The sequence below is a fragment of the Ceratina calcarata genome, unplaced genomic scaffold, assembly GCF_001652005.2.
Source record: "Ceratina calcarata isolate Rehan_Ccalc_2016 unplaced genomic scaffold, ASM165200v1 scaffold272, whole genome shotgun sequence".
Taxonomy (NCBI): Eukaryota; Metazoa; Arthropoda; class Insecta; order Hymenoptera; family Apidae; genus Ceratina; species Ceratina calcarata.
The window spans coordinates 228,487-241,088 of NW_017149415.1; the positions used below are offsets into that span (position 1 = coordinate 228,487).

At 45.0% G+C, this 12,602-nt stretch overlaps 2 protein-coding genes across 3 annotated transcripts in view; one reads left to right on the forward strand and one right to left on the reverse strand.

Moving 5' to 3' along the window:
- The first annotated feature begins 3,442 nt into the window (after positions 1 to 3,442).
- Positions 3,443 to 11,790, forward strand: anne (polyamine-transporting ATPase anne boleyn). Its single transcript, XM_018022079.2, is given in 11 exon segments — positions 3,443 to 3,566; positions 3,822 to 3,906; positions 4,026 to 4,320; positions 4,322 to 4,460; positions 4,537 to 4,693; positions 4,772 to 4,976; positions 5,049 to 5,387; positions 6,151 to 7,105; positions 7,229 to 7,739; positions 8,153 to 8,334; positions 8,969 to 11,790. Coding segments are annotated over 11 exon segments (4,434 nt in total). The 3' UTR covers positions 10,411 to 11,790.
- An 81-nt stretch (positions 11,791 to 11,871) lies between these two features.
- The window catches only part of LOC108623521 (serine proteinase stubble), a 22,985-nt gene continuing 22,254 nt past the window's right edge, over positions 11,872 to 12,602 (reverse strand). For both annotated transcript variants that reach the window (XM_026812362.1, XM_018022081.2), the window contains one exon: positions 11,872 to 12,374. In XM_026812362.1, the coding sequence (XP_026668163.1) occupies positions 12,216 to 12,374 (159 nt within the window). In that variant the 3' untranslated portion in view covers positions 11,872 to 12,215. The remainder of the gene's footprint in view (positions 12,375 to 12,602) is intronic.

Genomic DNA, 12,602 nt, shown 5'->3' on the forward strand with positions numbered 1-12,602 from the left:
GAACACTGAGGATTTTTGAATCGTGTTATATCGACGTCATTCTTTACGGTTGAGCAAGAAATGTGATAAAAAACTTCGATCAATATTTGATTCGATAAGCTTTTAGGAAAAATGATATTTACAGATAAGTGCTTATAAATTTCACGAATTCTATTTTGCTAATTGAAGAGACCAACGCTGCAGCCTGAATTAGTCGATTCATCGCTGAGCGAAGGGTTTAAAATCGGAGTTTACCAAAAGGGTGTACGATGGAAAGTCTCCCACCAATAGGTGTGAACGTTTAAAGACTCTGGCACGTGCTTGCAGAACGAGAGTTAGCTCGAATGGAATGTATCGACCACGAGGCGTCTCGGGTTCGTTCAATACTCGGAACGAGGAATCGGGAGCACGAGAGAAACCGAGACAGAAAGAGAGAGGGAGAGAAAGAGAAAGAGAGGTCACGAGGACCATTGAGCCGCTCGATTCAGCCAAAGGGCGAACGCAGGTGTACAAGCAAGCCGGCTGACTGGTACTCACGGCCCGAAGGGCGCAAGCATTTTAAGTCCCGCAATTGAAATTAACACAGGGCCGTACAACAGTGGCAATGGGATTTCCGGGGAGAAATGAGTCACGGCCAACGTTGTCGTAGGTGGAGGCAAAAATCCGATGGTAGGGATAGATATCTCAGGCATGAAGTCGCTAATTCTGGCGCCACCGTGTTTCGTCTTCCATCCTTGAAAATATTCGCAATCTACTATCTCTCTATTTATAACAAATTACTTAATAACAAAAAATAAAAAGGATTCACGAATTTATTCAATTGGCAGCTTGACGATATTCGAATCGTACACGCGTTTAATCAAAAAGAATGATAAGATAAAAGTGCTGAGTGAAGTTCACACGTCAGTAGCTGCACGTGTCGAAAAACGACGTATCGCGTTTCATTAACATCTGCAGCGAGATGGAAATGTAACTCCTTTTTTAGAGCGTTGATAAGGCGTAATCGAATACGTCCGTGTAGAAACGTTCCTCAGCAAATATATAAGTTCATGCCTGGCGAGACGTACGGCCCTGCGCGGGGTTGGGACAAGCGGGCAAGAGCGCAAGTCTTCAACTAATGCCAAACGATTCCCTTATTATACTCGCGTGTGGAAATCTCGTTGTAATTGGGGCGAACGCATCTCCGTTGCCAGCTGTCGCTTACGCTGTCGCACAGCTTGTTCAAGCGAACCGGTCCCAGTTGCATTACAATAGTGCCGCGCACGAGGAGAGAGAACGGAAGCGAACCGGGCAGTGAGAGTGCCGACTGCGAATTTGTTCGACGAGCAGAGCGCAGCTCGAAACTGGCTACAACCTCTACTAGTGCGGTCTGGTCGCCATCTTAGATCCATCGTGGGCAGCACGTTGTTCTACTCGCGGTTGTATCCGTAACGATAGTTCCAGGAATCGTGGAAAATCAAACAAGGGATGCGAGAAGGAAAAGTGTCTTTTTTCCTCGAACGCGAACGTGTATAAAAATCGTAAGCGGCACGATCGATCGGCGTGTCGAGCCGAGGCGTGGGTGTTGCGAGCAGCGTGGAACGTCGAGGAGAACCGCGGAGCGGCTTTTGGCCCTGGATGTCCGTTGCCCGCCGATACGAGGAGCACAGATGCGTGAAACGCGTGCGAGACCGCGGCAGTGTGCAAAGTGATTCCCTGGAGGAGAGAGATTTTTTCTTTTCTGTTTCCTAATTTACTACGCGCGAGCGACACGGAGCGACGAACAGCTTCGAGGACATTAGCGACGGCTCATTAGTCAGTATGAACAAAATGCTAGGAACAAACTATTGCACCGTGTTCTCTGTACTTAGAAGTCCCGAGGAGGGTGAATCGTTTAAGCGAATCATCTGAATTAATCGTCGTGAGGCGACATTTAGAGGTCCAGAAGAGAGTGGCCGTGAGAGCGGATTAATTAATTGATCAGCCGGAGTCACAAGTGTGAAACGATATAAAAGTGGAAAGTTTCGTTCGGTGAGAAAGAAATAAGTGCTTAATCATTCGTGGAACTCGTGGGAGTCGTGTGATCATCTTCAAGAAAGGAACGTTGACGTAATCACATACACGTATGTGTGACATCCGAAATTTGCAGAACTGTTAATCCGATTTTATAGCGTACTTTGATCGTGTGTTAAACTCGATTTAAACGCGTGTCGGACTATCTATACGATCACGAAATCAGTGAGTCATAAGTACTTAAGACACAGTCAGCTACAAGGTCTTAGAATAATATATATTTATTCCTGGCTGAAACCGATCGCAAGTAGAGCGATCGATAAATCATTTTATCGACTCTGTTTATTTAGCCAACCACGCAGGTTACCGTCGATCGAGGAAAAGCAGATAAACCGATAGCAAGAGCGATTGTCTTACGACTTGTCCCCTGCCGATCGAAACGTCCGACGGCATCCAAAATACCCTTATAACCCGTAATGTATTTGAGGTCGCGCGCACAGGCAGCAAAAGGGAGGCACGAGAACACAAGAGAGGCGATCGAGGTCCGATACCTGGTTCGAGGTGACAACCTTGGATCGTGCTCGAGGACCAGGTGGGCCCCGGTGGTGGATTTCACGGACTGCGAGGAACCGCAGCTGCCGCTTCATCGGCCGACATCCGCGGACAGGGATTCAGGGGAGCAGCGGGTGTGCCTGCGACGCGGTATGAGCGAAGGTGAACGGGCAGTAATCACGCCGCGAATTGGCTGGCGGAAGCTGACCGATCCTGGCGACTGACACGAATCGAGGAACCCGGTGGCAGGTCGGAAACGATAGCACCAGCTGCTGTTCCGTCGCGCCGCACACAAGGCTGAGATCTAGACCGAGGATATCGAAGATGGATCCGAACATGGCGGGTAATCGGTGTCGGTAGCAGACGGGGTTATTAATTGAGAAGAAGGACAATAACAAGAAGAAGAAGGAGAAGAGGGAGGTGAAGGGAAATACACCACGTCCCTACCCGTGAACTCTTCTCGGGTTAGCCACGGCTGGGACTGACGATCTCGCAGAGTCCCCGTCTCTGATTTCAAAAACAACGAGGAGCCGCCGTGGAACCACCCCTGGAACGGACTCTGTTGTGTTGTTGTTTCGACTCCCCGTTTGTTGTTTTAAAAGTAGCGACGCGCGTGGTACGCGGGTCCCGATAGACAATAAATCTCGTAGCTGATAGTAGCAGTGGGTACACTCGCGGACATGTAGTAGTTGGAAGCTGTTGGGAAGGACAAGAAACGAATCCAAAGGAAAATACGCTGTCGTGATACGTGATGGCAAACGGTATCCTCGCTGAGTGATCTCTCGAAACCACGGACAATTGTACCTAATTAGAAGAAAGAGAAGCATATATATATTCACATATACATATATATATACATATATATATATATCTTGTATAGTAGTTGCACTTTTGTCGTTCCTCTATTCCTGCGATCATCATGCCGCCCACACCGAGCAAGTTGAACTTGAGCTTCGCGAGAAACGCGTACAGCGTGTTTGGGGCACGCGGTACTAACGCGACCGCTGATCACCAGCGCGAGCAGAAAACGGAACTCTTGGAGGGTAAGAGGCATCGATCAATCCGTCCATTAGATCACTTGGCACCGACCCGATTCAATTGTCCTTGGCGAGCCGTACGAAATTGCCTTTCATAAATAATACCACTGATATCTCCGATGAAACGAGTATAATTGATCGCCGCTCTCGCTTCGCGGTCCAAATTATTAAATATAACGTTCCCACGTATGGCTGCCGTTTATTGGCAGGTCGTCGCCTTGGTTTATTGGTCTAATTAGTGGGACGTATTGACTGTTTTAGGTACCAGGAGCAACGGAATCCACCACCTGAAAAATGGTATCGATTACATCAACCCTGGTGAGGAGGACCAAATGGAAATTTATGGGTAAGTCGATGGGAAATTACTTTACTTAAATAGAAATGCGAATATCTGAATGAATAAACATTGTATTTCTTTATTTGCAATTTTTTAACAATTTCTTAATATTATTTCATTTTCTTCAGCTACAAAAGAAACAAACTCCTAACTGCTGTCACTTGGTTCCTAATCATCGTCACCGGAGGCCTGCTTAGATTGGTCTTCCATTGGGTCCCGCGGCTGATGCTGCAGGCGACTCATTCAAGATGTCAATTAAGTTCCGCGGACACCGTTTTGCTGGTGGAAAAGTTTCAAGGAAAACACACGAGCTATCACGTAAAAAGAGTGGAAACAATGGCTGCGCAAGACGTACTGTTAGTATCTCATTTTACAAATCTACTTAATTCATCACGAATCAAATTAACTTCGTGTTCTCGTATACAGTAATTATCCCTTTGACGGAGAATCGTTGATGGACAATGAACCGTGGGTGGAGAATGGTAGCATGATAACCATCAAGGAAGTAAAGGAAGAGTATCATCCAACCTTGTCTTTGCATTTAGTCGGTGGTCAATTTAAACGTAAGATTTATACAAACAGTTATATATTTAATGTGATAAAAAAGGACAGAGTCTGAATGTTTGTGTTTGCGTGCAGAGGTTCCGTCGATCATTCTATTCCACTGCAAGAAATTGACATACATCTGGGATCCCGAGAGATCCGAGTTCCTCAAACTTCGAGGCTTGGACGTTGGCGTATTCACCTCCACGCTGCACCAGATGCAGGGATTGAATTCTTACGAACAACACATGAGGCAAATATTTATAATAGAAATAAATTGTGAATTATAGCTGAAAGAACAATGTTCGATAGTTTCAACACTTTTCTATAGGCGCAGCGTTTATGGAAACAACGAAATAGTGATACCAGTAAAGAGTATCGTGACGTTATTATGCCTCGAGGTACTCAATCCATTCTACGTCTTCCAACTGTTCAGTTTTTGCCTCTGGGTCGCCGACAACTACTACTACTACGCCATGATCATTTTAGCCATGTCCAGCGCCGGCATAATTATGGCAGTCTTCCAGAATCGCAAGGTGCGCGACGTTCCGTTAAACTTTATACACGACTCATCGAAAACCGTCAATAATTCCAGAATGCTTTTGTAGAATCAACACAACTTGCGATCGACTGTACATTCTTCCGACGTCGCGACTGTGATAAGGGACCGCGCGACTGGACAGACGGCGACTGTCCCCGCTGAAAAATTGGTGCCCGGCGACATCATCGTTATTCCATCCCATGGTTGCCTGATGGCCTGCGACGCTGTGCTTCTCACGGGTAACTGCATTTTGAACGAGTCCATGCTCACTGGAGAGTCGGTTCCAGTTACGAAAACCCCGATTCCGTCGTCGAATGAAATTGTGTACGACACGAAGGAGCACGCGAGGCATACTCTCTTCTGTGGCACCAGGGTCATACAAACCAGATATTACGGATCAGAAAAGGTAACTCAATTTCAATCCATTAATTCAGACATGTCCAAATGGCTGATTTCAGTTATCGCTGGCTCTCAAACTATTAAAAAAATGTATTTTAAATAGACATTTTATTTACGTATTGTAGTACTCAGTTTTTAATATTTTTTGTATTCATGAACATGGCGAATATTCTTTACATTCACTACTGATACAATTTTATTATAAATGCATAAAATCTGCTGTCTACTTATAATAGGCGACACTGTGTGTGTAGACTTATTTAATTACTCTGTCTCGCTCGGGGAGTCTATTTACTTTCCCATCATGCTGCGCGCTCGAATAACGAGCGGTTGTAAGAAATCTGATATAGATAGATATACGAAGACTACTGTTTTTCAATGTAAACTTTCAATGAATTCATTCAACATGAATGTGCACGTACCGTTTATTTATTATTCGAACGGCCTTCCGTTCGACCGGAAGATAAAACTACCAAGGGCGAAGTCGAATTTAAAAGGCGGCTTCCAAAGCCAATGCGTTAACGCCGACTCGCGATGTACTATTATTATATGCTTCCGTCGACATGCCTGCGTTTATTGCTTACAAGGAATTCTAGCGAAGTGATAATGGAGTTGAAAGTATACATCGTATGGGTCCTAAAAATGTAAACGTTATGATAAATATTACGATGTACACTTCTTCACGCCACTAAAACTTGACCCTTGTTAAAAACTTTGATAAATATTATTTTTTTTCTCTTGTGTAATAAATATCGTAATTTTGTGAATAGGTTTTGGCAGTTGTAGTGAGGACAGGATTCAACACCAGCAAGGGCGGCTTGGTCCGCTCGATCATGTACCCTCCACCGGTGGATTTCAAGTTCGAGCAAGATTCGTACAAGTTCGTGATCCTGCTAGCCTGCATCGCGAGCATCGGCGTGGTCTACACGATCGTGACGAAAGCGATGAGAGGCGTGCCGAGCGGTTACATCGCATTGGAAGCGCTGGATCTGATAACAATCGTGGTCCCTCCAGCCCTGCCGGCGGCGATGACCGTTGGTCGTATGGTGGCCCAGCGGCGGTTGGAGAAGAACAAGATCTACTGCACCAGTCCGAGGACCATAAACGTCTCGGGTTCGATCGACTGTATCTGCTTCGATAAAACCGGCACGCTAACCGAGGACGGACTCGACATGTGGGGCGTGGTGCCCGCCGTCGAGCGAAAGTTTCAGCCGGCCGTGAAAGAAATTACCTCCCTGCCACTGAACGACCTCCTAATCGGAATGGTGACGTGTCACGGAATCACTTTAATCGAGAATCAGCCGGTCGGGGACCCGCTTGATCTGAAAATGTTCGAGTCTACAGGTTGGACCCTGGAGGAACCGGACGTGTCCGACACGTCCAAGTTCTCGATGCTGTTCCCGACGATTGTCAGGCCACCGAAGGGCTCCAAGCTGCCGAGAAAGTTGGCCAACGACGCGAAGGTCTCCTCCCTCAGCCGACAGAATTCCATGTCTTCCGACGTGATGGAGAACGTGTCGTTGAACAATGTCGATCCCGCGTTGGCCGGCTCCACAACAGAATTGGCCGAGCAGGGGTTGGAAGTAGGGATCGTCAGGCAGTTCCCGTTCACCTCCACTCTCCAAAGAATGAGCGTGATCACCAGAACCCTCGGTGCGAATCATTACGATCTCTACTGCAAAGGGAGTCCCGAAATGATCCTCAGCTTATGCAGAATGGAATCAAGTAAGCATTCACGAATACGCTTTCTTCATTCAATTAAATAATTCATCTAGTTTTGTTCTATCTGTTTTATGTTAAATCATCTTTTATCAAACGATTAATTAAAATAATACTTTTATCTTTCAGTTCCATCGGATTTTGGTTCCGTGCTGCAAGACTACACCTCGGAAGGGTACCGTGTGATCGGGTTGGCGCACAAAACGTTGAACCGTCTTCCGTACGCAAAGGTTCAGAGGCTGAGCCGCGAGGCTGCAGAGTCCGATTTAACTTTCCTGGCGTTCGTGATCATGGAGAATCGATTGAAGCCGGAGACGATGCCTGTAATCGGCGACCTGAACGCAGCGTGCATAAAAATAGTGATGGTCACCGGAGACAACATGCTGACAGCGTTGTCGGTCGCCAGGGACTGCGACCTTGTGAAACCGGGCCTGCCTGTGATCGCAGTCTCTGCTACTCAGCTGCAGAATCAGATGAAGCCGCAGATCTATTTCACGAAGAGCAGCAGCCAGCCGTCGATGGGGCAGCCTGATCTCAGCGAGATGACTGATCTAAATAGCGTGGCTAGTTTGGACACGGTCGAGAGTGGATCCTTTGGGAACAATCAGTACGAGAACGATGTCAATTATTTATCCGACGAGTGAGTAATTAGATCTTAAAAATTTGTGACTGAGAAATTGTTGCATTGCAAACTGTACGAGTTAGTTTATCGTTCGTGCCAATCTTCGTAATCGCCCCACCCCGCCTTCAGTTTATTTATGTAATACTTAATTAACATATTTCGTTAATTCGTTCTATAGTCGTGAAACATAAATAGGTTACGGATTTTTGTTGAACATAATATTTTTAAGATTTAAACATTTACAGCTAATGAACATTTTAAGAAATTATGTTTAGTAAAAATGTCCTTCAATCCTATACATGTCAAGCTATGCATTTTGCTATTCATACTTTTATCCATTATATATATTTTTTACATTTTTCACATAATTTTGCTACAAATCCATAAAGTTCGTAGTGAACACGTGAAGTTTAATTGAATTTCTAATTCAGTTTACAGCATTCGAAAAACAAATACGTGTTCGCACTGACGGGGAAGACATGGGCGTTGGTCAGACAATATTACCCGGAATTGATCCCGAAGCTTGTCACTCGCGGAGCAATTTTTGCTCGGATGTCGCCCGACCAGAAGCAACAGCTCGTCCAGGAATTGCAATCGTTAGGATTCTATGTTGGTAGGTACACCATTATTTAATTCTAGGATGACGAATTCCTTTTCCGTCGGAGAACTCATTACTAACTTGAGCTGACAAAAGACCTCGTGTATTTCGAATAAAACGTGGAATTAAGTTATAATTATTGCAAATTAAGCTAAGTGTATTTAAGTACCGATAGTAAGAATGGCCAACAAAGTCGATCACGAAACGATTTTTGGTCCCTCCCCCATTGTCACTTATTAGGACAGATGACACGTGTTTGAATTGCGTTAAATGTCAAGACTCATGATATGTCGATCAAATGTCACATAGTTAGATTGCAACATGTTTTTAAGAAAAATGTCAATCATGTATATAATAAAGTTGGCTAACTCCGGTCTATAAAAATTGTTGCAGCTAATCGTGAGGTCATTCTCATCATTATTATCGTATGGTGTAATAAATTACTTTGTCTTTATTTAGCTAAATTGATTAGATTTTTATTTTAATTTATCTAAATTCATAAACGACTTAAGAATAAGTAATTCATTATATAGAATACAATAAAAAATGGAATAAATAATTTGTTATGACGGAAATAATGACTGAAATGATTATTAATGATGATTTTCACTGGCAATAAAATAAATCCTCGTTTAAATATTAATTACAGGAATGGTAGGCGACGGCGCGAACGACTGCGGGGCGTTGAAAGCTGCGCACACAGGAATTTCCCTATCAGACACTGAATCGTCCGTGGCATCTCCGTTCACCAGTCGCGAGACGAACATCTCCTGCGTGCTGACAGTGATCCGCGAGGGTCGCGCAGCCCTGGTCACGTCTTTCGGTATCTTCAAATACATGGCCGCCTACTCCCTCACCCAATTCATCTCGGTGATACTGTTATACGGGATCGAGTCGAATCTAACGGACATCGAGTATCTGTACATCGACCTCTTCATCATCTCGATCTTCGCCTTCTTCTTCGGCCGGACCGAGGCTTACGACGGTCCGTTAGCCAAAACGACACCGTTGAACAGTCTGATCAGCACAACGCCTATTCTGAGCCTCGTGACGCAGATCATGACAGTGGCCTTCTTCCAATCAGCCAGCTTGTGGCACCTTCAAGAGATGGATTGGTACGTGCCGTTCAACGCGACGATCGTCGCTGCCGAGGACAAGGACGACGTTTCCTGCACGGAGAACTACACAGTCTTCATCATCAGCTCCATACAGTACATAATCCTCGCCGTGACCTTCTCCAAAGGTCATCCGTACAGGAAGTCATTGTTCACGAACTACGGTCTCCTCACATCGTTCATTCTGCTGTCGTTGTTCTCCATTTATCTCGCTACCTTCCCGTTCGACTGGCTGGTCGAATGGTTCGAGCTGCAGATACCGGAGAACGTCGGATTCCGGTTCATTCTGATCGGCTACGGCGCCGCGAACTTCGTCATCTCATTGCTCATGGAGAACCTCTTCATCGACTACCTTGTGTTCAGGAAGCTACGCTACCGTTGGCACAACGTCGACAAGTCGCGCAGGAAGTTCCTCGCGATCGAACGCGATTTATCTAGCGATCCGAAGTGGCCGCCGATCTCGCAGGAACCGTTACCGGAGGCCGCCCCAGACATTCTGATCCGGCAGAACGTCACCGAGATTAAAATAGAGAAACGCGTTCCGGAGCCGTGTCATTCGGCCGATACAAGTTTCATGAACAGCCCCGTATGCGGGAACTTCAAGCACTTCGGGTCGGCAAAGGAAGTCACTCTGAACCCCAGGTCGTTGTTCAACAATCGCAGGAACACGGTTTCGATGCAGACGGTACCTTGCTTCGAGGACAGGGACTCGGCGGCCACCGTCAGACAGCAAGCGAACCTCGAACTAACCGCGAAACGGCGATACAATTCGGAGTCCGAGAAATGCTTCAACAAGTCCGACAAATCTTTCAAGAGTCACAGCACCAATCCCATCGCGACCCTGCCGAGGAACACCGGCGCCGCGCTCCAACCGCAGAAACTGAAGGACCTGAAGAACGTACTGATGCACAAAAGCGAGGACGGTCTGTCTCCCAGCACACAAAGTGTCCTTGAACTCGACGTTCTACCGTCGTAGATAGGCTAGACGACGCGTAGATTCATCGCCGGAATTGATACTTAGAACGGAAGGGTAAACGCTTTGATTAAGGGACAGCAGCCGGGTTAATTACTGTTTTGGTATTCGACCGTTCATTGCACGATCTCTATCCGGTTGCCGTGTCTCCAGCTGCCAGTAAATCGCGAAAAGTATCGTAACGGAGATATCGAAGCCTGGAATTAACAGTGGCGGTTCGTTGAGCCCAGTAATCGTTCATTCTACTTTTTTTTTTCCTATAGTTGTACATTTTAATACTGGAGATTCTAATCGAATCCAATCCGCCTCTGAGTTCTCTTTTTACCGGAGAACGTAGCAGATTCTTGGCACGATCTCTATCTAATTATTCTGCTCTCCTTAGCTAAATGTTTTTAAGTACTTGGTATCCTATACAGAATCGTAGAATTAATTTTAAAATAATCGAGGCGATCAGATCCATGATGATGATGATGATGATGAAGGATTTATTTTATTCGTTGTTTGATTTCGATTTAATTAAGCTAGGGAGAGCGCTATTATTCACAGAGTGCATTTAGAATGTCGCGGCGTTCACGACAGCTCGTTAATTACGCGAAACGATGCCCGGGGAAGCATCGTAACTTGCAACTGTAATAACGGAACGGGTCCCTTTTGACCCGGTATTTCTTCGTCCTTCTCCCTTTTACTAGTATTCGATCGTACCACACTCTCTCTCGAGAAAGTATTATTGTTACATTAGTTTATTTATCACAGATGATGGATTTTAACACGTCTGCCTCTGGTAAAGAACCTTGACGCAGGCGAATCGAAGTATATAGGTAGAGGCATATTCTATACATATGTATATTATTATTAATATTATTATTTTATTTTGTTGTTTTTCCTTCGTTCATTCACTGCGAGCTCGTAGATGTGCTACTCAAAGCGAAAACGGGACAGGAGTACGAATGCAGAGTGTACTTTATAAATTAGGGATCATAGAGAATTTGATGAGTTCCGGTCTTCGATTATTTATCTAGTCCAGTTTCGTTCACATTGAACCGGAAACGCTCGTTGACGAGCGTCGATGGGTATAATTCCGCCGCGAGAAATGGGATATATTATTGTAGATCGCGTTTTCTGTTTCTGGTGTGAAGAAGAGGACATGTAACTAGTTCAACCTAATGATACTTAAAAGCATCGAGCCCTCGAGATATGCTCGACGCTCGCCGGATACTTAATTGTTATCAGATATTAATAAGATGAAAAAAATGAATGTGTACTTATTATATTACGCAATGAGGAAAAACACATTACTTAAGCGCGTTGTTCTACTATTCGTGACGCTAAGCTTGCGTTGAATTATAGCGGTTGTCGAATAACAAAGTATGTTTTTAATGTAAACGCGTTGTTCTTTCCTCCCTGTCTCCTCCCATAGGGATATTCATAAGGTGACCTAATTTAAAACAGTAAAAAATTGTAAAATAGAAGTGAAACGTTTATTAAGACGAATATCACACGCACTTTATGTACGAAATAAATTCGTGTTCTCGTCACACTTCAAATTCGAGAAGCAGAGTCAAACGTTACAATCTTTCCCCCCTCTCGTTAGAAAAATATATAATTGCACTAAAAAATCAACACGCTTGGCGACTGTTCAGACTCTTCCAATCGTAACGACTCTGTCCCTGATTTCATATCACTTTTCACGTCGATACACGTACGATTGCACAGTGTCAGATCATCGTTCGATCACCGTCGGTAAACTTTGTTTCATGCAAAGTTTCTTTGTTTTTCGTTTCACCGTCAATTCATTCGTTGACTCCTGGCTAGGAATTGATGACGTATGTTATCCAGTCGACGGTCTTAGCCACGCGATGGTAGATCCCCGGTTGGCCCGGTTGCGCACAGGAATAGCCTGCTGACACGATGCCTATTAGGTACCACCTTCCTGTCTTCTCCAGCATCAGTGGTCCACCGCTGTCGCCCTGCAATCATTTTATTTTACTATATCAACAATCTTCGGTTTTTTTGTGCAAAATAAAATGTTTATGGTATCAATTGAAAGAATGTTTAACCCATTCGCTGCCAAGGACGAGTATACTCGTCTTTGGCAGGGTGTCACGCATTGCCAGGACGAGTATACTCGTCCTGCTTTAAATATATTATAACATGCAGGCTCTTTTGAAGGCCCATTGCCAACGACGAGTATACTC